The sequence below is a fragment of the Wickerhamomyces anomalus genome, assembly GCF_001661255.1.
Source record: "Wickerhamomyces anomalus NRRL Y-366-8 unplaced genomic scaffold WICANscaffold_3, whole genome shotgun sequence".
NCBI lineage: Eukaryota > Fungi > Ascomycota > Saccharomycetes > Phaffomycetales > Wickerhamomycetaceae > Hansenula > Hansenula anomala.
Window position 1 is genome coordinate 1,554,811 of NW_017567112.1, and position 25,392 is coordinate 1,580,202.

The 25,392-nt window shown below is 32.9% G+C and overlaps 15 protein-coding genes across 15 annotated transcripts; 9 read left to right on the forward strand and 6 right to left on the reverse strand.

Moving 5' to 3' along the window:
- Positions 1 to 1,060: 1,060 nt before the first annotated feature.
- TEC1 (Tec1p) lies at positions 1,061 to 3,196 on the forward strand (the record flags this gene model as incomplete). Its single annotated transcript, XM_019185655.1, has 1 exon — positions 1,061 to 3,196. One exon carries the CDS (start codon positions 1,061 to 1,063, stop codon positions 3,194 to 3,196), a length of 2,136 nt encoding a protein of 711 aa, XP_019039441.1.
- Positions 3,197 to 3,509: 313 nt separating this feature from the next.
- Positions 3,510 to 4,346, reverse strand: RPL19A (60S ribosomal protein eL19; the record flags this gene model as incomplete). The annotated part of the gene is made up of 2 exons (XM_019184795.1): positions 3,510 to 4,077; positions 4,339 to 4,346. The coding sequence occupies 2 exons, from the start codon at positions 4,344 to 4,346 to the stop codon at positions 3,510 to 3,512; spliced, it is 576 nt and encodes a 191-aa protein (XP_019039442.1).
- Positions 4,347 to 4,856: 510 nt separating this feature from the next.
- Positions 4,857 to 5,234, forward strand: WICANDRAFT_62798 (uncharacterized protein; the record flags this gene model as incomplete). Its single annotated transcript, XM_019183440.1, has 2 exons — positions 4,857 to 4,971; positions 5,029 to 5,234. 2 exons carry the CDS (start codon positions 4,857 to 4,859, stop codon positions 5,232 to 5,234), a joined length of 321 nt encoding a protein of 106 aa, XP_019039443.1.
- A 168-nt stretch (positions 5,235 to 5,402) lies between these two features.
- Positions 5,403 to 6,248, reverse strand: WICANDRAFT_78847 (C2H2-type zinc finger protein; the record flags this gene model as incomplete). Its single annotated transcript, XM_019184796.1, has 1 exon — positions 5,403 to 6,248. The coding sequence occupies one exon, from the start codon at positions 6,246 to 6,248 to the stop codon at positions 5,403 to 5,405; it is 846 nt and encodes a 281-aa protein (XP_019039444.1).
- A 253-nt stretch (positions 6,249 to 6,501) lies between these two features.
- On the reverse strand, positions 6,502 to 7,768 carry WICANDRAFT_62800 (uncharacterized protein; the record flags this gene model as incomplete). Its single annotated transcript, XM_019183441.1, has 2 exons — positions 6,502 to 6,965; positions 7,042 to 7,768. 2 exons carry the CDS (start codon positions 7,766 to 7,768, stop codon positions 6,502 to 6,504), a joined length of 1,191 nt encoding a protein of 396 aa, XP_019039445.1.
- Positions 7,769 to 9,212: 1,444 nt separating this feature from the next.
- On the forward strand, positions 9,213 to 10,613 carry RAX1 (Rax1p; the record flags this gene model as incomplete). The annotated part of the gene is made up of 2 exons (XM_019181682.1): positions 9,213 to 9,719; positions 9,900 to 10,613. The coding sequence occupies 2 exons, from the start codon at positions 9,213 to 9,215 to the stop codon at positions 10,611 to 10,613; spliced, it is 1,221 nt and encodes a 406-aa protein (XP_019039446.1).
- WICANDRAFT_78850 (uncharacterized protein) lies at positions 10,608 to 11,786 on the reverse strand (the record flags this gene model as incomplete). Its single annotated transcript, XM_019184797.1, has 1 exon — positions 10,608 to 11,786. The coding sequence occupies one exon, from the start codon at positions 11,784 to 11,786 to the stop codon at positions 10,608 to 10,610; it is 1,179 nt and encodes a 392-aa protein (XP_019039447.1).
- A 450-nt stretch (positions 11,787 to 12,236) lies between these two features.
- SVF1 (Svf1p) lies at positions 12,237 to 13,403 on the forward strand (the record flags this gene model as incomplete). Its single annotated transcript, XM_019184798.1, has 1 exon — positions 12,237 to 13,403. One exon carries the CDS (start codon positions 12,237 to 12,239, stop codon positions 13,401 to 13,403), a length of 1,167 nt encoding a protein of 388 aa, XP_019039448.1.
- A 299-nt stretch (positions 13,404 to 13,702) lies between these two features.
- Positions 13,703 to 14,380, reverse strand: KEI1 (Kei1p; the record flags this gene model as incomplete). The annotated part of the gene is made up of 2 exons (XM_019184799.1): positions 13,703 to 14,293; positions 14,348 to 14,380. The coding sequence occupies 2 exons, from the start codon at positions 14,378 to 14,380 to the stop codon at positions 13,703 to 13,705; spliced, it is 624 nt and encodes a 207-aa protein (XP_019039449.1).
- Positions 14,381 to 14,582: 202 nt separating this feature from the next.
- Positions 14,583 to 16,099, forward strand: WICANDRAFT_54034 (protein kinase RIO1). Its single transcript, XM_019182729.1, has one exon. It carries the CDS (start codon positions 14,591 to 14,593, stop codon positions 16,043 to 16,045), a length of 1,455 nt encoding a protein of 484 aa, XP_019039450.1. The 5' UTR covers positions 14,583 to 14,590; the 3' UTR covers positions 16,046 to 16,099.
- Positions 16,092 to 17,804, reverse strand: RTC5 (Rtc5p; the record flags this gene model as incomplete). The annotated part of the gene is made up of 1 exon (XM_019181790.1): positions 16,092 to 17,804. The coding sequence occupies one exon, from the start codon at positions 17,802 to 17,804 to the stop codon at positions 16,092 to 16,094; it is 1,713 nt and encodes a 570-aa protein (XP_019039451.1).
- Positions 17,805 to 18,086: 282 nt separating this feature from the next.
- On the forward strand, positions 18,087 to 20,006 carry ESF1 (pre-rRNA-processing protein ESF1; the record flags this gene model as incomplete). Its single annotated transcript, XM_019181709.1, has 1 exon — positions 18,087 to 20,006. The coding sequence occupies one exon, from the start codon at positions 18,087 to 18,089 to the stop codon at positions 20,004 to 20,006; it is 1,920 nt and encodes a 639-aa protein (XP_019039452.1).
- Positions 20,007 to 20,208: 202 nt separating this feature from the next.
- On the forward strand, positions 20,209 to 22,188 carry CTM1 (cytochrome c lysine N-methyltransferase; the record flags this gene model as incomplete). Its single annotated transcript, XM_019184800.1, has 1 exon — positions 20,209 to 22,188. One exon carries the CDS (start codon positions 20,209 to 20,211, stop codon positions 22,186 to 22,188), a length of 1,980 nt encoding a protein of 659 aa, XP_019039453.1.
- A 987-nt stretch (positions 22,189 to 23,175) lies between these two features.
- On the forward strand, positions 23,176 to 24,123 carry WICANDRAFT_62809 (uncharacterized protein; the record flags this gene model as incomplete). The annotated part of the gene is made up of 1 exon (XM_019183442.1): positions 23,176 to 24,123. The coding sequence occupies one exon, from the start codon at positions 23,176 to 23,178 to the stop codon at positions 24,121 to 24,123; it is 948 nt and encodes a 315-aa protein (XP_019039454.1).
- Positions 24,124 to 24,486: 363 nt separating this feature from the next.
- ERP5 (Erp5p) lies at positions 24,487 to 25,225 on the forward strand (the record flags this gene model as incomplete). Its single annotated transcript, XM_019181820.1, has 3 exons — positions 24,487 to 24,690; positions 24,744 to 25,019; positions 25,076 to 25,225. 3 exons carry the CDS (start codon positions 24,487 to 24,489, stop codon positions 25,223 to 25,225), a joined length of 630 nt encoding a protein of 209 aa, XP_019039455.1.
- Positions 25,226 to 25,392: the final 167 nt, after the last annotated feature.

Here is a 25,392-nt window from a genome sequence, read left to right on the forward strand (position 1 = left end):
TCTATAGGCGATTGCCTATTACGAAGATTTTAGACAATCAACTAGCAGCTACGTTAGAACTTACGTACCCACTGCCCAAGAACGCCTACAGTACTCGAATTGATAGGAAAAACTCTCGAAAACCTTTCAAGAGCCTACATCAACCAGCTTTTGGACCTTTGAGCTTTGGATTGGAAAAGTGGTGTGAAATTTTCCACCTTTTCAGAATCACCCACCCAAAAAGATCTCTGTAGTACCATTCAATCAATTGACGTTGAATCGACTAATCCTTCGAGGAATACCACCAGCCCATTGTCTTCTCCATGTTGAAATCCTCTTTTCCAATTGCAAAATCTCTTTTCCCCCTGAAAAAATCCTCTTCTGGCCAAAAAAAAGCGTCCCTTGCGCTTCCTCGAAAATCCGCCCGCGTTGTTTTGGCTTTTCCCCATTCGGCAAAACCAAAACACAGTGCCTGGCCCAACCGCGTTTTGCTGCCTTTTGGTGAAGATTATTTCTCAGCCCAGTTGATCTTAAAACCTGGTTACACTTTTCTGATTTGGAGACGTACAATTTCTCAGTGGTGCTACGAAATCAGATTGGATTGTTTTGCTGGGAAAAAACCACAGCTCTTTAGACAACGTTACATGGCTAACTTTTAAAAGTGGAAAGGCAAAGGATTTGCTCTATTATACAGATTTGACAACCCATAACCAGAAGGTCTCATAAGTTGGAAACTCTACATCCTACACCTACATACGTGCTATCATATCATACACCATACAAAGTTTTTTTTGTCAATCCCGCAAAGACGTTCACATCTATCAGTTTAGGCCAGTGTTGAAGCCATAAAAAAAATTATATATATATACACAGCTTTGGACCCCCCAAATCTTGAAGAACAGGAGATTGTGAAAGAGATTGAACGTGATATTACTATTATCCATCCCATACACCAGCTACATCAGTTATCACAACACTAGTTCTTGTTGATATACTATCCATTCGTTATTATTTATATCCCAACTATTTTACATTCATTTTAAAACACCAACACCTTCTTTGCTAAATACAATACAACCCAATGTCACAAAACAAGTTGCTGCCATCAGTCTTCAATGATATGGTTACACCACCAAACTCTGTCCAACGCAGAAAATCCAAACCAATGATTGTTGACATTTCAATCAATGATCAAGGTGAACAAATTTATCAAGTTCAAAACAATTCAAGAAAGAGAAAATATCAATATGGAGATGATGATGAGAATGATAACGATGTCACACCAATTAGAAGTGCACTTGGAACCATTTCCCCAAACACTTTGAATCAAAATAAAAAACAACATATTATTGATAATGATGAAAAATTTAATGGTTCACCAAACACAAGAAAGTTAGAAGGTAATGATATAAACATTTGGAGTGAAGATGTTGAAGAAGCATTTGAACAAGCTTTAAGAATGATTCCTAAGAATGGTTTAACCAAAATTAAAATCAGTGGTAAATCTTGTGGTCGTAATGAATTAATTTCTGATTATATTTATCAAAAGACTGGGAAATCAAGAACAAGAAAACAAGTTTCAAGTCATATTCAAGTTATTAAAAATTTGAAAAAAAATAAAGAATTAATTGAATTGATCAATAATGGACCTTCAAATCCTCAAGATATTGAAAAATTTGATGAAATATTTAGTGAAATTTCATTTCAAAAATCAATTGGTGGTTCAACAGAGTTGACAAAATTATCTTCAACTCCAAGAACTAGAATTAAAAGATCTTCACCAACAACTTCATCAAGAAAATCTGTCTCATCATCACGTCCAAGAAGAAAAACAAGATCAATCACAAAACCAATTGAATTCAATATGAAAAGATTTGAAATGACTTTTTTAGATTTTGATGAATTTTCAAATTCTCATACTTTTACTAAATTATCAAGTCCAAAATTAGATCAAGCTCTAAGATTAAAACCAAATGCAAATATATCAAATAGATTCCCCAATTTAAAAGATTATCAACTCACCAACAAATCCAATGATCCTGAATTACAAATCCCAATATTACATAGTATGGTTAATTTAAATTTACCCCCATTAGATAAAAAAACTATTGATGGTAAACATGAAACAAAATTACAAGTTGAATTGAAAAACATTCCAATTGATGAAACTAAATTTGGTTGTTTGACAGTTATTTATTCATTTGGTAATGAAGTTATTAGATTAATTGATGATGTTGTTTCAATTAAACAACAAAAAAATTTAATGAATCCATTAGAATTTAAAAATCATATATTGGAATTACCATTTGCTAAAGAATTTTGGAATGCTTTTTTGAAAAGTATTGAAAATAATATTAATGATTCAAAAGATGTTGTTAAATCTGAAACTCAAAAGACTATTGCAGTTAAGGCTATAACAATGAAACAAATCATTTTTGTTAAAGATCCTTCTAATTATTCATCATCATCAACTTCATCAACTTCAATCCATTCAGATGATATTAGAAGTGTGCTATTATGGGAGTTCACTAAATCAAATGATGTTTGTTCCACCACAACAAGAAGATTATATTTACCAAATCCTGAAGCTAAGATAAAACAAGAAGAAGAGATTCAATATTTATCAAAAGTTTCAGAACCAATTAAAGAGGAGGAGGAAGATGATCAAGAAGAAGAGGAAGAAGAAGAAGAAGAAGAAGAAGAAGAGGAAGAACAAGATACAACATTGGAAATGCCAGTACAAGATGAAATAATTCCAATTAGTCAACCATTATCAGCAACATCTTCAACATCAACTTCATCATTTTCATCAACAAATTCCCATCAACCAAGTAATTTCCGTACCCAATCATTCCCAACCATCAACTATTTCCAAACTTCAAGTCAACCAAATCTTTCCACATCATCAACAAATCATAATCTTGGACCACAATTAAGACGTATGCAAAGTGAACCAAATACTTCAATGTATTATAACGATACAACAGAATTCCAAAGTGATGATTTTGCAGGTTTCCAAAACTCTTCAAATAATCCAATAACTTCAACAACTTCAGCTTCCACTCCATCAATTATTCAACCAAATGTCTTCAATTCATTTGGAGTTGGTGCAAATTTTAATGGTGCAGCTGGTGGACCAACTTTGAATCCTGGGTTTATTCATCTAGATGAACAGATTCAACAAGTTGATCATCATGGTGAGATTTTCAGTTGGTGATTTATTATTTCTTACTTCTTATTTTAATGTATTTTATGACTAGTGTTTTTAATGTTTTTAACTTTTATGTGATCTTTTTTTTAGGTATACTTAATTATTTTATGGTTGTTATTCGTTTCAAGAGATGTAGATATTATAATTATAATAATTTATATTTAAAAGGTTCTAAACTATTAAATATTCAAGTTATTCATATTATCTTTCAATGCTTAGTCACACTGCACTCCGAAATTACATAATCTACACGATTTTTTTCATCACTAGAAAATTATATAAACATACATTCAGATTCAACACTTCAAAAAAAGAGCATCTAAGCTTCATCTTTGAATAAAGCTTCTCTCTTTTCAGCAATTCTTTGTTGTCTTCTTTCTCTAGCATTACGGTTTTTGAGACGTCTAGCTTCAGCTTCATCTTTCAAAGCTTTTTCACGAGCAGCTTCAGCCTTAGCAGTAATGATATGTTCAACTAAAGCACGTTTATGTTTAAAAGTGTTACCTTTAGCAGCCTTGTATAAGGAATGGTATAAATGTTTGTCAATTTTACCAGCATCTCTGTATTTAGCCAATAATCTTCTTAAAACTCTTAATCTTCTAATCCAAATAACTTGGGATGGGAAACGAGCTTCTTTGGTACCTTTTCTTTTACCATAACCGGTATGACGACCTAATTTCTTAGATTCAGCTAAAGCTCTAGCAGAAGCTCTTGAATGAACACGAACTGGTTTCTTGACAATGGTACCATTTTTGTATAATTTTCTAATGGCTTGACGAGAGTTGGCTTGAGCAATTTCTGAAGTTTCATTTGGATCTAACCAAATTTTTCTTTTACCAACACCAACAACGGAAGCGGCAAGTCTTTTTTGAGTACGAAGGTTAGCCCTATAAGATGTTAGTATTTGAAATTCTCTTGATTTTGGGTGGGTGGATTTTAAAGAATTGTGGAATGTAAATATTGTGATTTATAATAGTATTTTGGAAACTTGAATCTCTGATAAATCATAGTCTCTTGAATATACATCTCTCTCTTGGATATCTAACTCTCTTTTGATCTTGTACTAATTCCACATATCGTTTCCTTTTCATTCTTGGTGATCCTTTACTAAAATTTATTCCATTTCAATAACAACTTTCAAAACACACTTATTCATTCACAATCATTCTCTTTGATTCATTCAATCCTATTCTCCCAGTTTCATCACTCTTAATCCTCACTTACATTTTGGAAATGCTTGTTGTTATTCACTAAAAGGTATACAACAACTTGCTCTTGATGAAAACTGAACTTTTCTATAATTTTTTTCTAGCTTGGGAAAGGAGATTTCTTCAAAATTCGCGAAATAGCGTATGAAGGAACAAAAAAAAAACACAGTGATTATGTAATTGAGATATCCATTTTTGTGCTGGGCATACCGGAATGTTCTAAGTGCGGGACTGTGAAAAATAAAACAAAAAAACCAAACAATTTTCATCACAGGGACATCCAGACACCCAATGGGCAGCCATAAATCACATGATTGAGATGATAATCACCTGACTAGGGCTTAGCCCATCACTGCCACTTCCACACGGGTCTCTTAAAATTTTTATTTACAAGTTGTAAAGAGATAAAGTAAAGCCTATGAGATATTAGAACTATACATTCCATTAACTACATCACCATGGGGAAATCATTACGTTCCAAATCAGTGCTAAGAGCCAAGTCTGTGAAGAGAAAAGGTGAATTTCAAAAAGCTGTTGATGCGAGAACTCAAAGATTATTTGAAAAAGCTCAAGGTTAGTACTAATATTTGATTAGTTGTATGTGATTAAATACTAATAAAGGTTGTGTAGATGAATTGATTAAACAAAAAGTTAAAGAACAAGAAGATGCGAAGGATAAAGAGGCGAAAGATGGTGATGATATGAATATTGATGATGTTGATAGTGAAGATGATGATAAGAAAGTTTCTACATCAGGTTATAGAACTGCTAGACATCATTTATACAAAAAGAACAAGAAGAAAAGTAATAACGTTTCATTCAAAAAGAAGAAATAAGGAACCTTCCTTTAATGAAATATATATTTGTACCATTAGCATCTTTCTACTGTATATTAGATAAAAAAATTACATGATATTGAAAAAATATATAAACTTTGTAACATTAAGAACAACACCCACAAACAATAAAGAACCCAAGAATAATAAATAGTTTAAACACACAAGTCACAGTTTTGATGCATTTTCATCACTTTTTTGATTGATTGCAAAACCAGGACATGACTTCTTTTCAATATGCTCATTCAACCAATCATTATTTGATTTAAACTCTTGGAAACAACCAGCACATCTGCCCATGCTTGAATTTCTATCAATTTTCGCCACCCCGATTGGATAAATAAAATGAATAGATTTCAAATGGGCCTTGAACGTGTCCTTTCTTGAGAATTCCCCATCAAGATGATGACATTTTGTATGTTGTTCGTTAAAGAAGGGACATTTGAAATCTTTGACAGTGTCGTGTTTTTTCAAATGACGGGAAAGGTATGATTTGTTTTTGAATTGACGTTGGCAGAATGGACATTTATGGTATGTTAGTTGTGGTTTGGCGATTGATGAAGTGGAGGTTTGAAGTTGGCCGGATTGGGAGTTTATGGTTGATGTGTAAAATTTATGAAATTGTTTTGTTGTTGATGGGGTTGGTTTTGGTGGTAATTCTGAAGAGATTTGAAAGTTTATATCTTTTGATAATAAATCATCTAAAGCATCAGTATCATAATTTTGGTTTGGTAATGATAAATTTTCTGAAAAAATTGAAGCTTGGTATGAAGTTTCAGAAGGTGTTGAAATTGAATTGTTGTTGTTGTTATTATTCATTAATGGGAATTCAACATTATTCAAGAAACTGAAATCAACTTGTTCATTCTTTATGAATTGTTCCACAGCATTTGGCTGTTGTTGTTGTTGTTTTTCTTGTGGTGAATTTGTGGCATTTGAACTTGTTGAACCTATAGATTCTCTATTATTAACCAAGAGGTTATAAAAAACAGGATCATCAATCAAGTTTTGCATCTTGGAAGTTATACGATCTCTTATCAGCGAGCGATGGGATATGACCGTTTGATATCTTATCAAAGTTCAAGTTGTGGTTGTATTTATTTTCCGTACGTTTGAATGGTTTTTTCATGTTTTTTTAAAATTTGATGTTTTTTTTTCTACAAGTCACGTTTCTTTTTTAATAAGAATCCTGGGGAGTGCGTTTACCGAGAATCAATATAACGGTTTTCTACAAGTAATAATAAGCTTAAACGTAAATTAGCTTTATTTAAAAGGCAACAGCACCTTGTAAATCATCAACATTTAATAAATCCACTCCTAGTTCCAATAGATCCTTCCATACTGCGTTTCTAATGGTTAATGGCCACTTTGGAGTATCCCAAACACGAACTTTTATACCTAAATCATGAGCCATTTTGAATTTAGAAGATAGTATTGATTTTTGTTCATCACTTAGACCATTGAAACCTAGTGCGGAATTTGAACCTGTTAATCTTTTCAATGAAGATGAACTATAGATTGAAGTGGTATTATCATATTTCAAGGCGAAATCATCATGATCTAATGGGGCATCAATGAATGTGAATCTATATTTTTGTTGTTTGATCAATTCATATGGGATATTACCACTGATTATTATTGTGATTGGACCTTTATAAAATTTGGAAGTTGTGGAATCATAGAAACTTAGGTAGTCTTTTTCAATGAATGGGATTAGGAAAGTTTCTAAAACTTTAAAAGTATCATTTGGGTGTGTCTTGTTCAATGACGAGATATAATGATTTATCAGGATCATCATAAAAAACACCATGTAAGTTGTTTTCCCATTCTTGAGGTTTTGTGAAATTGTGATTATCCAATGTATTTGAACCGAAATCTTCATTATCATTGGGTATCTTACTATTAACATCATCTAATAAAGCTTCCAAATTTGATAAATATAAAGATTCCAAAGTTTTATAACTTGATAATTTATATCTATGATGACCCACGTATAATTCTGGGGGGTTTAATGGTGAATCTTTTGAACTTGGTAAATACCAAACATCAGCCTCTACTGAATTTATACCTAATCTTAGGGCATCAAATAATGGGGTTTTCCTCCAATAATCATTATGGGAATGGATAGGTAATACTTGATGATCTTTATTTAATAATTCCACTTTTGATTGGGTTAATAAAGTGTTTCTAAATTTCATAAAAGTTGATGAATGATATTGATTAAAAGATCCAAGATAATCTTGTAGAAAAGTTGGATTTGTTTTTGATTTTATGGTTATACCTAGCATTATAGCAAATAGTATGTTTATGATGAATAGTAAAGCCATGATCTTGGTGAATAATGATGATCTTCTTTTGTAATAGTTTAGTTCTTGATTATGATCGTTATCTATTTCGATGGTTTTTGAAGGGGTTTCAACAGATGAACTTGAATCACCAATGGTCTTTGGAGATATTGGACCAAGCATTATATGATCTTGGTTAATGATTGAATAAGAAGGACCTTGTGGTTTCCATGAGTTGAAGAAGGACATGTTGAGTAATTTATATGTGTGAATTTCTTTTGTGATTGGGATGTGAAGGCCGTTGATAAATTGGGCTGAGTGCTGCAACGATGAGATGGGAAGCCACAAAATGGCGATGGAGATGGGAATAATTAATTAATGGATAAAGAGGGAGAGTGGTTTGATTGGATGTGGTTTTGGATGTGGTCTTTGATTATTGTATTTCAAGAGTCGTTGTGTGGTGACTTGTGGATGTATTAATAATAATTTGATGAGTATTAAATCTCTGATGGCCTCGTTTAAAGCGCTCGGAAGATAAACGGTGTGTCAGGTGTCAAGAGATGGTGGTGGTGGTAATGATGAAGAAGATGATGAAGTAGTTGATCTTAATGATAATGATAATGATCTCAATGAAGCTCTAGTTGATGCAGTTGATGTCGTTGATGTCCACCTCCCAAAGGAACCCACTCTAATTATATACTTAATCTCATCAGACACGTTGACAAGAGTCTTAATTAACGGACACACAAGGCTTATACACACTAAACAGCTAAGGCTCTGACTAAAGTACCATCGGCCAACTCTATCTAGTCTATTCACTATGTACCATTATTGTTACTATTGTACCAATCATTTCCAAGAGATTGTAATTATTCCCATGTGCAAATGAGTATTTTTTAACAGAGATGTTGTTATGGGGTAGGTTATATAGACTAACGTTAGCCAGAGTAGTAGAGTACTGGTTTATAGGACCTGATATCAACGTAGTAATCAACAAGGTAGAGCTCAATAGGGCCTTCTCTCTCCAAAGCAGACTTTCTTATGCTCCCATGTTCTCAAGTGTATAGGTCCACGGACCCGCCTGAGCTTGAGTCGATGCTGTATTCGCGGGCTCCTTTTCATTGATGATATCTGATTTTTTGAATATTAATGAAATAGAAGCACAGTACTTGATGACAGGCTACTAGCCAGTGACTAAAGTGGCATGAGAAAGTGTGATGTTTCTATTGGTTATTGGTTACTCCTTAACTCTTGTGACTGTTTATAGAGTTAATGCACAACGGTTAGAATACTACGCTTTTGATGTGAGATTTAAAGCTCCCCAGATACCAAAGTTCCAACGTCCCCGTAGGAAAACTTTTGCCCATGACCTCAGGAGACCTTACTGTGAGAAATCCACTGTACGTGTAGGTCTTGCTCCACTCCCTATCTCTAATTTGTTCTCTACTTCTAATAGAATTTCAAAAGATTGATATTTAACCCATTTTAAAATTCCAAGTTTCGAACCAGCGCTCCCTACCCAAATACCATTTTGGCGCAGTGGTCCTAGCACACTGCCACCCACATCCCGTGTCAATAAGCCCACTTTTTTAGGCTAAACATAAACAATAAAATTCTCAAGGAAAATATCACCACATCATAACCATACAACATTACCAAGATCATAACCAACAAACCTGGGTTGACAACCACCATGTCCTCCCCTTTCAAACCCTCGGCTAAGCAGACACTACTGCCCAACTCCAACATCAACAACTTATTAACTGATACCCATTCAATTCCTTCAAGTTTTGGTCTTGAAAGTAATCATACCACAACTCCATATCATCATGAAAGACCAACTTTAAACAGATTGCCAACCTTATACGAAGTGTTGAACAGAAGAACAGAACCACCAGTGGACCTATGGAGTTTCTATATCTATATGAGAGATTATCAAAACTCGGTAGATTATTTGGATTTTTGGATTGATGTTATAACCCATTTGAGATTGTGTAAAGATTATGTTAAAGGTTTAAGAGAAAGTTTATTATTGAGTGAAAAGCACAAGAGTTCAAGTGATGAGAAGAAAAGACATACAACAACTAGTTCCACTGATGAAGGGAATGGTGGTGCTGAGCAAAGAGCTAGTGTTAGTTCTTCTTTATTATTAGAGGCTTTATTAAATGAAGGGTTTTTGGATGATAAAGATAATAAAAGAGTTTCATCCTTTTTACAAGGGAATGAATATATAAGTACTTCAGATCCAAGAATTAGTGCAATATTAGGCACACCTCCTCAACAATTTGATGAACATGACGTTGAAGATGAACAACCAATTAATGATCCTTATGAACCACTAACGTCACCTTCGAAAAGTTATGCAGGAGGTTATGAAAAGCATAAATCAGGTTCAATTCAAGAACAAAGAAACTCCACAAGGATATTACCAGAACAGTTGGAAAGATATACCCAAAACATTAAAAACGGTAATATATCAAGAACTACTTTAAAATCATCATCAAGAAACATTTTGAATACATATTTCCAAGATTCATCTCCAAGGAAATTACAAATCCCTGATAGGATCATTAGGAAAATTAAACATGATGTGGAATTACAAGGTCGTGATGATCCTGAAGTTTTCGACGATGCAAGAAATTATGTTTATAATTTAATGGAGAGAGAATGTTTTCCATTTTTCCTACAAAAGAATGCTTTGCATAATTTGAACAATAAGTCTTGTTTGATTAGATTAATATTGGGACTTTTTTGGATATTTGCTGGGTTTTGGATAAGTTATGTTTTGATATTCATAAATATAAAACCAAAGGCAATAAGAGCTGTTATAATTGTTCCCTTTTTGATTGGAGTTTATTTGATATTGAGTTTTTTATACAAATTGGATCCAATTATGGTTTTTGCTAAATATAGTGATAATCAAGAATTATATCAACCTAAAAATCAAAAGTTGAAAAAATGGGTACGAAATTTAAAAGAACCTTTTGTTTTAAGACTATTGAAGAAAAGAGCATTATGGGTAATATTTCTTGTATTGATCATTACAGCTATATTGAGTATATTATTTGGATTAGTCCCAGGTCATAGACTATGATTGGTTGTTATTGTCATTATAATTCCATAGTTGTTTTTTCCAAACTTCTAAATCTTTATGCATTTGATATAATTTTGTTAATTTAATTTCATGATTTGGATTTTTAATAATCTCTTTGTATAACGTTTCATATTCTTTATATTTAGATTTGAATTTTTTAGCCAAATTTTGTAAAGATTCAATATCTTCTTCATCTGATCTTTTACGCTTTAATGATACTGGTTCCTTCCGTATTGGTTGATCAATCTTGTGTTCAGGGATGGTTCCATTTGATTCACTTTTTGGCTCCCCTTTTGGCTCCCCCTTTGGCTCCACCTTTGGCTCCCGCTTTGGTTCAGTGGGCCTTTGCGTTTCACTCTTCAACTCTTTTTCCTTTGGATCTAAAACTAACCTAGCAGGATGTGAACTTGGATAATTCAAATGGTTATAAACAGCTTTACAATTCTCCTTAATCTGTTTCAACTCCTCCATTGAATATTTCCAATCATTTAATCTCAATTCCTTATAATTACTATAATTCAACACATAAAGAACCTCACCCTCCTCTTCTTTCTTTTCCGGTTCATATGGATATTTATTAATGATTTGTTTTTGCTTCTGTGGTGAATAAACCATGGATATTGATCTAAGAACACTCTCTACATCATTCTTGGACACTTTGGTCCTTTGAACCATATCTTCAATACTTATTGGACCTAATGCTAAAAGATGAACCAATTTCTTGGTGATTGCAGATATCTTGGTCCCTGAAGCTATTAATGTATTATTATTGGGATTAGTGTTATTAGACCCATTTGATCTATTTCTTGAATGGGATTGTATTGGTGGTGTATGTGTCTTTGTTGGTGGTGGTACTGGGGGAGTTGAGGTTTGAGATATGGTTAATTTTGAATGAATTGTACCAATGGATTTAAAAGTTGAATTTGAAAATTGTTTATAAAGATCAACTTTACTATATTCTTGTAATTTGTTTAATTTATAGATTTGTCCATTTATATTTAATTGTAATTCACCTTTGGAGACTATAATCTTTAAATTTGAATTTGAATTGATCAATTTTTGTTGGATTTCTAGAGGGATTTTGATATTGAATGCTTTTGGAATGGATGAGTTTTGGTTGTTTGGTTGATTTGATGATCCTGAGACCAAAGGTAATAGTTTTTGAGTAGGCATGGGTTCAAAAGTTGTACTCTGTTTCTAATAATTATCAAAGGCTTTTAGTAATAATGGCTCTTGTTGGAGGGAATTTCTTTTGAAGAATGTTGATTTGGTGGATTATAGTGGGATTGAAGGGTCAAGATGATCTAATTGATATTAAGGTATTGCTATTGTAGTAATCTGGTTCTATTCCAATCCTCTCTTTTCCTCAATCAAACATCTCTCATGAAACCTCTCTTAAATCAATTCAAATCAATTCAAATCAATTGTTTCAAAAACCCGTATGTGGCTCGTATCAAATCCTGGTCATGTGATAATGTGGTCACATGACAGTCATCACGTGATGCGATGGATTAAATTTTTTTTCTTTCAAAACAAACAACAACAAACGATTAAATCAACAATTAACATCATCAACATCAACTACAATTAATTAGTTTTTAACCGATTATCTACTTCTCCAATATGCTAAAGTGGGTTCAAGGAGGTCTTTCTGCCGTCACTGGTATTGCTGAGCCTGAATACGGCCCTGATTATATCCATCCTGTTACTGATGGTGTCAAGAATAAGCAACCATATCAAATTGCCACTAAAGAGGATTTTAAATGGCAATCACCTCAACAAACAAATGTTGAAACTCAAACTTTTTATTTCACAGATTTATCTAATGGTTTAATTGGGTTTGCTCAAGTTATTCATTCAAATGTTGTTGGAATTCATACTACTGCTCAATTTACTTTTAAATTATATGATACAAATACTGGGAAACAAATTTGGACTTCAACAAAATTAGAAGATTTTATTATAAAAGGTGAAAACTTTTATGCAAATAACCTACAAATTGAATTAGATGAAGAAAATAAAACTTATCATTTAGTTTCAAAAGTTAATGAAGAATCAATTGTGGATTTAGTTTTTGAAAAAATTGTTCCAGCTGTTAAAGTTGGTAAAGATGGTACAACTATATATGGTGATGATGTGGAAAATCCTTGGGGTACAATGAGACATGTTTTTTGGCCAAGAAATAAAGTTTCTGGTAAAATTACTTCTAAAAACACTGAAACTGGTGAAACTAAAGCTTTTAATATAAATGGGTTATCAATGTTTGTTATGGCTTTACAAGGTATGAAACCTCATCATGCTGCTGCAACTTGGAATTTCTTAAATTTCCACTCAAAATCCCTAAGTGCAGTGGTTATGGAATTTACTACACCAAAATCTTATGCTTCTACAAAAGTTTCAATTGCAATCGTTTCAAATGATCAAGGTATTGTTACAGTTTCAATTAATAATGAATCAATTCATCAAAAGCAAAAAATTGATGAAATTGGTTGGCCACAACCAAATGCCATTGAATTTAAATTCCATGGTGTTGATTCAAAAGCAACCGATGAAGAAGTTGCAAATGGTTCTGCAAAACCTGTTGAATGTAAAGTTTATGGTGATTTAACTTTAGTGGAAAGAGTTGATGTTATGAATGAAATTCCAACTTTTGTTAAAAATATCGTTAGTGGAGTTGCTGGTACTAAACCTTACATTTATCAATTTTGGAATAATATGACTATTGAATTGGATGATATTAAAGAAACTTCAATTGGTTATGTTGAAACTACATTCATTACTGAATTATAAACCATCATATATCAATTTAATGACTTAGATGATTACACACATATACACACTCATGATCTCATTACCTAGTTGCATCCATTTATGTTTTTTTTTTCTATCCCACTGATCTTCATCAACATGAAGTGTTTACAAATAATATAAAATCCACAAGAGATAAATCTTTATTTAATTAGAATGCTTAATTTCAATTTTCTTTTCATTCTTTAAACAATCCAATTGTTTAATTCTAATTTCATTTTATAATTGCCAGTTTTTTAATACTTGATTCCATTGATATTAGTTTGTAGAATATAATCCTATTATATCTTATTCTTCAAAAAATTATAACTAGCTTTTTGAAATTTATAATTCCATCTAACCCAAAAATATTGATTCTTCAAATCTAATTCCTCCCCATTTTGTAAAGTTTCAATCCCTTGTAATTTATTAAATCTAATCAATTTTTTATAAAAACTTAACAAAATTAAATTAAAATAAACTCTTGAAACGTTAATACCAATAGTTGTTAAAAAAATCCATCCATATTCATAACCTTGACTTGCACTTTTTGAATAATCTTCACCTTCAATTTTTTCAATCTTGACATCTTCATTAATCAACCATTCTGCTAAAAACCAAACAATAAACCCTAAACTAGTCAAACTATCAATAGTGTATAATACTAAAATTGGTGCAAATTCTAAAATTTTAGGTTTTTGAATATGTCTAAATCCAATAGCATAACAGGGCACTATCAAGATTGAAGTGATGTATAATAACCATTGGACTAAATCTAAAGGGTGTCCTGTGAAGATTGATAAAATACCATAAAGCCCTGATAATTTGTTGAGGATTGCAATACCCAAGATTAATTCGACTCCAATGTATAGGGGAAGTACACCAAGAAATTGCTATAAGGAATGTTAGGAAAAAGCCAGAAAAACAAATAAGGAGTAGGAACATACATTCGGCAATGGCAGTTTGTTAATCAGTGACATTTTGACACTAAAACCAAGAAATAAACCCACAAAATGTCTTTTCCAATAAATTTTGTTCAAGTTTATTATTGTTTTGATTTTGGAAATTATTTTCTCTACCTTTGAAAAATATTTTGGTAAGCGCACAATGTATGTAGCGAAAAAAAAATTAATTTATAGAGATGAGCTTTAGCTATTAGCAAAAGGGCAAAGAAAGTTGAAGGAAAAAGAATGTCAGATCTTGAAGAAAGAGTTGGTAATTTAGATATAGAAGACTCTGGTAACATATCATCAGATGAGTCAGATTTCTCTGATTTTGAGGATCAAAAACCATCAAATAATAGTGCAACAACTACATCAACTTCCAAAAATACAGATGATAAAGCTGCTATTTTAAGTAAATATTCTGACAGGATTAAAACTGATGAATTTTTATTTAAGAACAAACAAATCTCAAAAGATAAAGCTGATCGTGCCACTTTTGATAACGTTTTAGATCCAAGAACTATTGGGTTTATTGTTAAATTGTTGAAAAAGGGTACAATTACCAAGATTAATGGTTGTATAAGTACTGGTAAAGAGGCAAATGTTTATCACGCAGTTGATGAAACAAGTGGGAGAGAATATGCTGTCAAGATTTATAAAACTTCAATTCTAGTTTTTAAAGATAGAGAACGTTATGTTGATGGTGAATTTAGATTTAGAAATTCAAGAAGTCAACATAATCCAAGAAAAATGATCAAAATTTGGGCTGAAAAGGAATTTAGAAATTTGAAAAGATTATATTCAAGTGGTATGAACACTCCAGAACCGATAGATTTAAAATCTCATGTTTTAGTTATGGAATTTTTATCAAAAAATGATGATGCAGGTTCACCATCTCCAAAATTAAGAGATTATCAATTTGAAGATTTTGAAGAAATTACAAAGTTTTATCATCAAATGATTCATGATATAAGGTTTATGTTTCAAAAATGTCGTTTAGTTCATGCTGATTTATCTGAATATAATTCTATTGTGCATCAAGGGCAATTATATATATTTGATGTTTCTCAATCTGTTGAACCTGAACATCCAATGAGTTTAGATTTCCTAAGAATGGATATTAAAAACGTTAATGATTTCTTTATGAAGAAGGGAATAGATATAATACCTGAAAGATTGATTTTCAAATTTGTTATTGAAGATTTGAAAAATTTAGGAATTGAAAATGATTCTACCCAAGATTTAATGAATTATATTGAAAATATGCCAATAAAGACAACTGAAGAAGAGATTGAAAATGATGAAGTTTTCAGATCTATTCATCTTGTTAGATCTTTAAATCATTTGGAAGAGAGAGATTTTGATAATTTTACAGCTGGTAAAGTTGATACATTAAAAGCATTAGTTGATGATAGAGATGAAGATGATGAGGAGGATGAAGATCAAGAGAGTGACGAGGAAAGTGACGATGAAGATTACGATAGTGCAGATGACGAAGATGATGAAGAAGAAGATGGTGATGCTAAACCTAAAAAGAAATGGGTTGAAAGACCTATTGAGTTGAAAGGTAAAAAACATGAAGATAAAGATGCAAAGAAAGAAAGAAAACAAAAGGCAAAAGATGATGCTAAAGAGAAGAGAAAAACCAAAATGAAGAAGCATGTAAAGAAAAAACTTGTAAACAAGGGTAAATCTAAATAGATCATAAATACAACAGAATAGAAAAATATTAGAACTTGTAGTCAGTTTACATAGACCCACCACTTTGATGTTGCCCAACTAATCCAGCCATTTCCAAAATTGCTCGATCCTCACCAATACTCTTCAAATTAACATTTTGTCTTCTTTTCGCTTCTTGTTGTTCCCATTCCCATTGTTTATTCTGTTCAGCCAATTCCTTTTCACCACCACATCCCCAAACTTCAACATTTTTAATTAAAAATCTATCTTCATATTCCAAACCCAGTTCATCATTGTTTGTATTTCTAAATTCACCTCCAAGACCCAGATGTCTGAAAACTGCAAATTCCAAAGTTGAATCAATTGTAAGTGAAACGTTTCCCGGATTATAAGTTTTGTTATTCCCTTTTATTGTTGGTTGAATCGATCCAATACCAATACCACCACCAAGTGTATTAAAATATGTGAAATGTTTAGCACTTATTGATGGTTTGAAGATTTTTTGGATTGGCGAAAGTTGGAAAATTTCTGTATGAGAATCTCCAAAAGTTTCTTTATTTGTAATTCTCCAAGGTTGTGCGATATAAACACCATATGTTATCTTATCACCATCATTTTGGAAATCTAAAGGCTCTGCTTTCAATTTATGAAATTCAGTTTCAAAATTCTTATATCTTGTATTTTTAGTTGTCTTTTCATTTATTCTTGTTCCACTGACAAGTAATATGGTTGGAGCATTCCATTTGAAAACTTTTGATTCAAAAGATCTCATTGAAAAACCTGAATCTGAACCTGCATAAAGTTTCCTTATATTTGAATAAACTAATTGTTTGGGTAAAAAAGTGGATAATTGTGCTAAGAAATGGTCATTAATTAATCTTGAAGTGACTTTGATAACTTTTCGGTTTAAGGCTTCATTTTCTTGATTTTCATCATTATGTGTTAATGTTGTATCATATAATAAAATTTCCAAAAGATTCGATAGAGGATGTAATAAATTTGGTGCCACATTTTCAATACCTGCTGAGAATTGATCAAATGTAATTAGGGAAGAAGAAAGATTCTTTAAAGTAATTTGAGAATTCATTGACCGAAGTATTGATAGAGCATTTTCTTTAAATTGGTCAAAATGTTTGAATGATTCCGAATAAACTTTTAATGGCTCTTGAGGTTCTAATCTTGAAATGACCAAAAGGAATGATATCAACTCTAGGGCATCGGATGCACGGATATGAGAAGTGCTAATATCAACATCATCAAAGTTTTGAATAGCAGGAGTGTCTTTCCATGATATTGAATTCCCATTGAGATAAGAAATACTCTGAGTATCTGGTTGAGTTTCAAACTTTTCCTTATTTTGAGATTGTCCATCAATGGCAAATATTATAAATACAAGCTTGAGGTAATCATAATCTTTGGTCAATAACTTCCCATAACGCTCTGGATGTAATAGCACTATACTCTTCAAAAGGCCTTCATAATTGATACCTTGGGAACCACTATTTATCAAGGGGAAATTAGATAGCTTCTTCACACCATTATAAACCAACTCCAGTAATCTTTGATTATTATCAGGCAATCCCAGCAATTCTTGAAATTCAATCTCACTTATCAGCTCATTATGATCCTTATCATGTTTCTTCATATTATTACCAATGGATAACAGTTCAATTGGCAGGAATTGTCTTCTGCAACTTCTTGAAAACAGCTTTAACAACTCATCATTTGTCACTGTTCTTGATGAGGCTGATGGCGCGGATACACTGCTTGACTGGCCCATTTTGCTTACTAAATAACAAATATCTTTACCAAATCTCTTAACTAACCGTTGACTATACCAAATACCAATTTAAAATCAGCACAATTCAACTTGTCTTTTAAAAGGGCAAAATATTGTTTTCTGGAGTTTTTGTTTTGTTTTTACAAAAATTGGTAAAGGGCCAGCATCAAATTGGTACACACACTTCCTCATCGCGAAAAAAAAAATTTCTTATAAACTTTTTGGGTACAAATTATTAAACCATCAAGGAAAGATAGATATTCATTGATTATACGTTAAGAGATGGCCAAAGATAATAAAGGGAAAAAGAAGGGACCAGTCACTACTGATGAACGTTTCAGCAGTGTACACAATGATCCTCGTTTCAATCTACCAAAGAGAAATGATTTCAAAGTTGAAGTTGATGAAAGATTCAGTAAAGCTGATTTAGAAGCTATCAAGAAGAAATCGAAGATCGATAAATATGGTAGAAGAGTTAAAGATGATGGTGATTCTAAAGGATTCAATAAATATTATAAAAGTAAGGATGATGAGAAAAAGAAACAAGAATCTGAAGAATCATCAAGTGAAGAAGAGGAGGAAGAAGAAGAAGAATCAGAATCAGAAGATGTCGAAATTGATGAAGCTCAAGCTAAACTTGATCTTGCCCGTGGTGAAGGCTTGCCATCAGATTATGAATCCTCAAGTGATGAATCAAGTTCAGATGAAGAAAGTTCAGAAGATGAAGTCGATGATGATGAAGAAGAAACAGATGAAAAACCTCCAGAAGGTGACCCAGCTCCAAGATTTGCTGTTGTCAATTTAGATTGGGATCATGTTAAATCTGTTGACTTGATGGCTACTTTCCAAAGTTTTGTTCCATCAGGTGGTCATATAGAGGAGATTTCAATTTATCCAAGTGAATTTGGTAAAGAAAGAATGCAAAGAGAAGATATGGAAGGTCCACCAAGAGAATTGTTCAAATCTAAAAAATCTAAAAAAGCTCAAGATTCAGATGATGATTCAGATTCAGAAATTGAAGCAAAAGATCTTTATGAAGAAGGTGATGCTGAAGTTGATTATGATTCAAAGAGTTTACGTCGTTATCAATTACAAAGATTAAGATATTATTATGCAATTGTTACTTGTGATTCCATAAAGACTGCTAAAAATATTTATGATAACTGTGATGGTACAGAATATGAATCCACTGCTAATTTCTTTGATCTAAGATATGTCCCTGATGAAATGGACTTTGACGATGAACCAAGAGATTCATGTAATAAGATACCGTCAAATTATAAACCAACAACTTTTGTCACTGATGCATTACAACATTCAAAAGTCAAGCTAACTTGGGATGAAACACCAGCTGAAAGAGTTAAAATGAGTTCAAAAGCTTTTAGTCAAAGAGAATTAGATGATATGGATTTTAAGGCTTACTTGGCATCAGATAATAGTGACGAAGAAAGTGATAATGAAGATTTGAAGAACAAATATAAAAACTTGGTTGGTTCAAGTACTAAAATTGGTAATAAAAACATTTTTGAACAAAATGATAATGATAGTGATGATGTTGATATGGAAATTACATTCACTCCAGGTCTCGATGAGAAAACAGCTGCTGCTAATGCTGCTAAAGAAGGTACAGAGGAAGAATCAACTCTTGATAAATTGAAACGTAAGGCTAAGGAACGTCGTAAAACAAGAAAGGAAAAAGTTAAAGAATTGAAGAAGGAAGCTCAGGAAAAGAAGTCAGAAACCAAGACATCTGCCAAATCCAAGAAATCTGAGAATGATGAAGGTGATGAAAAATCTAAAGCTGAATTAGAGTTATTAATGCTTGATCAACAAGATGGAACCCATAGAGAACATTTCAGCATGAAGGAATTGATCAAATCTGAAAAGGAGAAATCCAAAAAATCTAAACATAGAAACAAAAACAAGATTATTGAAGATGATTTCAAGGCTGATTTAAACGATCCAAGATTCAACGAGATCTTTACCAACCATGATTTTGCAATTGACCCAAGTCAACCTCAGTTCAAAAAGACTGCAACCATGGCACAGATCTTAGAAGAACGTAACAAGCGTCGTGATGGTGATAATAAAACTGCTGCTCCTTCTTCTTCAAAGAAGAGAACGCACAAGGACGCAGCAATTGCAGACAACGATGATGTTAACAACCTAGTTCAACGAATTAAGCGTAAAAGCAAAAAATAAGTAAACAAACAATAAACAAATTGTGTCATCTTTCGAGAAGTTTGCTCAAAAAAGAACATTGTAAATCTGCGCTGGTGTCTGGATGGAAACATAACAAGATTCCGAGCAACTTGACCGTTATGTAGGCTTTTCTATATAAAAACAGACAAAAGAGGCCAGACTTTGACAAAGGAGAGAACAAAGAATTTTTAAAGATCAAAAGATGGGATTCAGCGAAGAATACAGAGACTCGTTTATACAATGGTCCATAGAAAATGGAACCAAACTCAGTGAATTCATCACTGTCAAAGATTCAAATACTGGAGGAACAGGTGTTTTTTTCAATATAGATGAATACATCAAACAAAACGGTGCAATTGATGAAGAAGATCCAGTAATATTGATGAGAGTACCTAAAAGATTGACCCTATCACTTGACTCAATCGCTGAGATGTTGTTAGCTCCTCAACTAAAGTATGATTTGAAAGCTAATGGGGATTATATCAAACAAGGTCAAGTTTTCCAGGTGTTTTTAAGCGAATTAACTTCAAGTTTTCAAGAAGGTATAGACCCTTATTTCAGAGGTGGCTTAAATGAAACAAACATATTAGTTGGTGAAATTCAAATCTTGACAGTTTTGAAAAAGATCAGAGATGAATTGATATCATCAAATATTTCTGATGAGTATAAAAAATTTTTGAAAAACTCACCTTTTGCAAGATTTGATAGATACATTGATTTACTATACCATACAGATGTGAATTCCGTCAAGTTGGATGAATACTATGACCTATACAAGAATCAATTCAAATATAATCAAAGAGAGTATAGATTTATGATTGAAAAGACCAAGAATTTGGCAATCTACAATGCATTAAACAGTATTGATGAAGATTTAGGATTTGATCCAAAAGATTTTGTTGATATTAGGTTTCTACAAAAAATTGAAATCTCTGTAATTTCAAGAATTTTGGAAATTCCTGAAGCTTTGAAACCACGTCAACAAGAAGTTTCAAATACTCAAGGTCGTTATGATAAGTTTAATGACCCAGATACAAAAGATCCAAGAAAAGTTCAAAGATTGGAGACACAAGAAGATGGTGACATTGAGGATGGTTACGTTGAAGAAGATGGTGATGATACTCCTGATGAAAGTGAAAAATATGGGTTTGCAGTTGCATCTACAATGGTTCCTGTTATTGACTTTGTGAATCATAGTAATGATAAAGCTAACTCAAACTTTGATGTCGATAAAGAAACTAAAGATGTGTTGCTGAAGTATAATCACAAAGACCCAAAACTCAAAGGTGAAGTTGAACTATTCATCACTTATTCAGAATATGAAGATGTTTTCAATTTCATCAATGCATATGGATTTGTCCCAAAGAGTAATAAAACTAATCCATTTTATGAACATGCCATTGATAGAGATTTCGTATCAACCTACAAGATTGAAAGTGAAGTTGATGGTGAGAAGTATGAACATAATTTAGGTAACGTTTTAAAATGGTTAGGACAAGCTCCAAATATTCAATTTGTTTTAACTTATGAAGGCGATGAGCTGAAAGATGTGAAATTGAATCTTGATCAAAACTTTATCATATTTGGATTCACAAAAGGGTTGTCATATGACCCGGCAAAGGCATTTCAAATCATAAAAGACTTACAAGAAGATGGAGTTGGTGATGATTTTATCCAAGAAGTTTTAGATTTGGAAGAAAGTGCATCAAATGATACAATTGATTCTGAAGGATTAACCCCATATAAGCTCCATGGAGTTGAAGGATACGTTGACTTGTTCTCCATAATTGAAAATACATCAGATGAAGAAGTTAATAACTTGATGATTGAGTTTGTTCAATTCTTGTTGATTTATTTCAGATATCGCATCAAGGATCTAGATAATGGGTTGTTATTGAAAGCCAAAAATCTGAAATCAATTATTACACAATTTGGTGTTTTTGAAAGGGAAATTTTAAGAAAATTTATTGAAATTGCTCAAGGTTTAGAAAGTAAAGAACAATTTCTTGATTTTATCATTGGTGCTGAGGAGTTGGATGTTGAATGGTTGAAATATAGATTGAATCCAAGATATGTTTCGTTTGAAACGAAATTGGAACTTCAAAAGAAATATATGACATCTGCATTCACTCAACTTGGAATTAACCCATTAGAGGATGGAAATACAAGAACTTCAGCTTGAATGACTCTCCATATTTTGGTTTAATGCTATTTGTTTCTATTGTTGTTTTTGACTTTCACTGTTTTTTTTTTATATTTGTTCTATTAATTTGGCATTCACTAAAAGTTTTGCATCATCATGGCCACTGTTCCAATACATCGCATATATAAGACCTACATGACTTATGAATATTATTGTTTTTCTAATTGTGCTGTAGCTCAACTTCAAGATATCATGGTATGTGGTATGTGTCAAGGACGGATGCTAGGTCACCCAGAGCTAGAGTACACCTGGGGCCCTGGGTGTAAGATGTTCAGCTTTCCTCGTACAAAAAAACTCGAAATACCCGAAATAGGCTGGATGTGAAAAACTTTAAAATAGCTGCTTTATATCCAGAAACAGCTAGATCATTACTTCTCTTGGAACTTTTGTGAACCAGTCGAGATCCAGAGATTTTGATGAAGTTTTACGAGTTTTGGTACTTACCGGACATAACTCTTGATACACCCGAATAAAACATCACCAACAAAACCAGCTGAACAGTAATGCAATTTCAATAAAAGCATAACCTAGAACAAATTCCTTCTTTCCTAATATTCCTATAGTATTATATTGCTCTACTTCTTCTTCTTTCTCTTGTGTTTTGATGTATCATTTCATGATGATTCTTTTGATAAGTTTTCAGGTCCGCATCAAGTTGCATGTTCTTCCACCTCTGTAACAATTCTTCAACGATAACTCCACCATTAAAACCCTTTTCCAAAAACTTGAAGGTACTATAGCCAATTAGAAGACTTTCTCACTGTTTATAGCTTACCAAATCTAGCCTAGGTTCCCCCAAGAAATAAGACAAGCAACTGGAAAGTTAATTCATTTTTAGACCTGAACCCAAAACAAAAAAAACATGACATATATAAATGTAAAGGGTTCCCAAATATTCCTGTAATCTTCAAACACCTTTCTTTTAAAGCCAAATTTTCTTAGTTCACTCGCTTAAAACCATACACAATGAAATTTCAAATTCTTGCCTCAATCGTTGCAGGTTTATCCTTAGTTTCTGCTTCACCAGTTGCTGAAGCTTTACCATGGGCTCAAGCTAATCCTCAAGCTGCTGCTGCTGCAAATGCTTATGCTGACGCTTATGCCGAAGCCGTTGCTCTTGCTCATCCAGATCCAGAAGCTTATGCCTTAGCTGCTTCAGCTGATGATTGTGCTTCCATTTCTTGTCATGCCTCATGTGGTTTGTTGATCATTGAAGCTCAGTCATGTTCTCAAAACAAAGAAAACTCCTACTCTGGTCCATATAATGAAACTTGTTTGTGTTCTTCAGACTCCAAATTTATTCAATACTATTCCCCATGTATGGATTGTGGTTGGACTTTATGGAAATACTATGGTGTCTATGTTACATCAGCTTTGGAAGCTTGTAAAACTTTATCAACTGAACCAACAGGTACCTCAAGATGTTCAACCACTTTAGAAGGTACTTATACTCCAGATTATAACATTCAAGGTTGTTCATACTTGGGTAACTGTGAAAGTACAACTTCTGCTGCTGCTGCTGAATCTTCTGCTGAACAATCCACCTCCACATCAGCCGCTGCTTCTTCCACCGCTGCTGAACAATCAACCACATCTGCTGCTGCTCAAGAAACTTCATCAACAGCACAACAAGCTTCATCCACTGGTGCTGCTCAAACCACTAGCGCTGCTGAAACCACTAGCGAACAACTATCCCAATCTGCTGCTCCAACATCTGAAGCTCAAGGTCAATCAAGCGCTGCCGCCGCTGGTTCATCTGAAGCTCAAGGCTCTGCTGTTGTTGCTCAATCATCATCAGCTTCTGCTGGCGCAGGTGCCTCATCAACTCCAGTTGTTCAAACTTTCGAGGCTGCTGCTGTCAAAGTTGGTGCCACTTCAGCTGTCTTTGCCATCTTGTTCTCCTTATTGTTCTAATGTTGTTGAAAGAATGAATAGTTTTGTCCTTTTCACGTTTTTTATGTTCTTCTTGAAGTGTTGAATGCTTCCAAAATGATTTCTATATCCTCTTTTTTCTACTTTCTTTATTTTATACTGGTTAATAACAATTATGTCAACACATTAGCAGCTCTTTTGTAGACCAATAAATCAATACCATCAGCATTGGGCTTATTTGTTGTTTTCAAGTTTGGAAGCAAGTAGGCAAAGTTTTTTGTATGGTGTTGGCCGCGCTCAAGATTTTGGTGTTGAAAGATCCGAAGAAAATGAACAACGCGTTCAAAAAGACACAGAATCAAATCAACATCTAGAGACATTTTACTGGCAAAGGCTACCAAGACTATGTGGAATCCTCTATTGGCATTGGTGCTCATAGTGCAACTAGCAAGTGCGCTTCATTTCTACACAGTTCCAGGTGAAACCAGATGTTTCTACGAAGAATTGACAAAAGGTACAGTTGTCATTGGTAAATTTGATGCTTATGTCAATTCCAGAGGTGATGCTTATGAAGCTGCTTCAAATTTGAAATTAGCCATCACTGTTGATGTATGTACTGATTGCAGCCCTATTATGGGAGAGCTATTGCTAACATTTATTAGGAAACCTTTGATAATGATCATAGAGTTGTCTCACAAAAGAGTTCTTCAAGCGGTGATTTCACATTTTCTGCTTTAGATTCAGGTGAACACAAGTTCTGTATCACTCCAAGTTATGTTGACAAGAGAACTAAAGTTCGTGTCTTTTTTGATTTGGTGTTGGCTGGTGCTGAAACTATCGATAGTAAAAGACAAGATGAAGTTTCTGTATTGACAAACAAAGTTAAACAACTAAGTAATAAAGTACAAGAAATTCAAAGAGAACAAAAATTAATGAGAGTAAGTTGATCCACTGACACAATTGAAAGACAGCGTTACTAACAAAACTTTAAAAGGAAAGAGAAGCATTGTTCCGTGATCAAAGTGAAAGTACAAACTCTAAAGTTGTTCGTTGGTCCGTTATTCAATTGATTGTGCTATTAGGTACCTGTGCATGGCAATTACAGCATTTGAAAGGTTTCTTCATCAAGCAAAAAGTTTTATAGGTATTTCGGGGACGTTTTTTCATGTACAATACATTTTTGGTTATATTCTACTCTTTTGTGTAGAAAAAAACATTTTCAAGTGACCAAAAGAACAAGGCTTTAAAAAGAGAACAACTGCTAGTGAACACCTTTTCAAGAATCAATTGGACTTTCTTGGTCATTTCTAG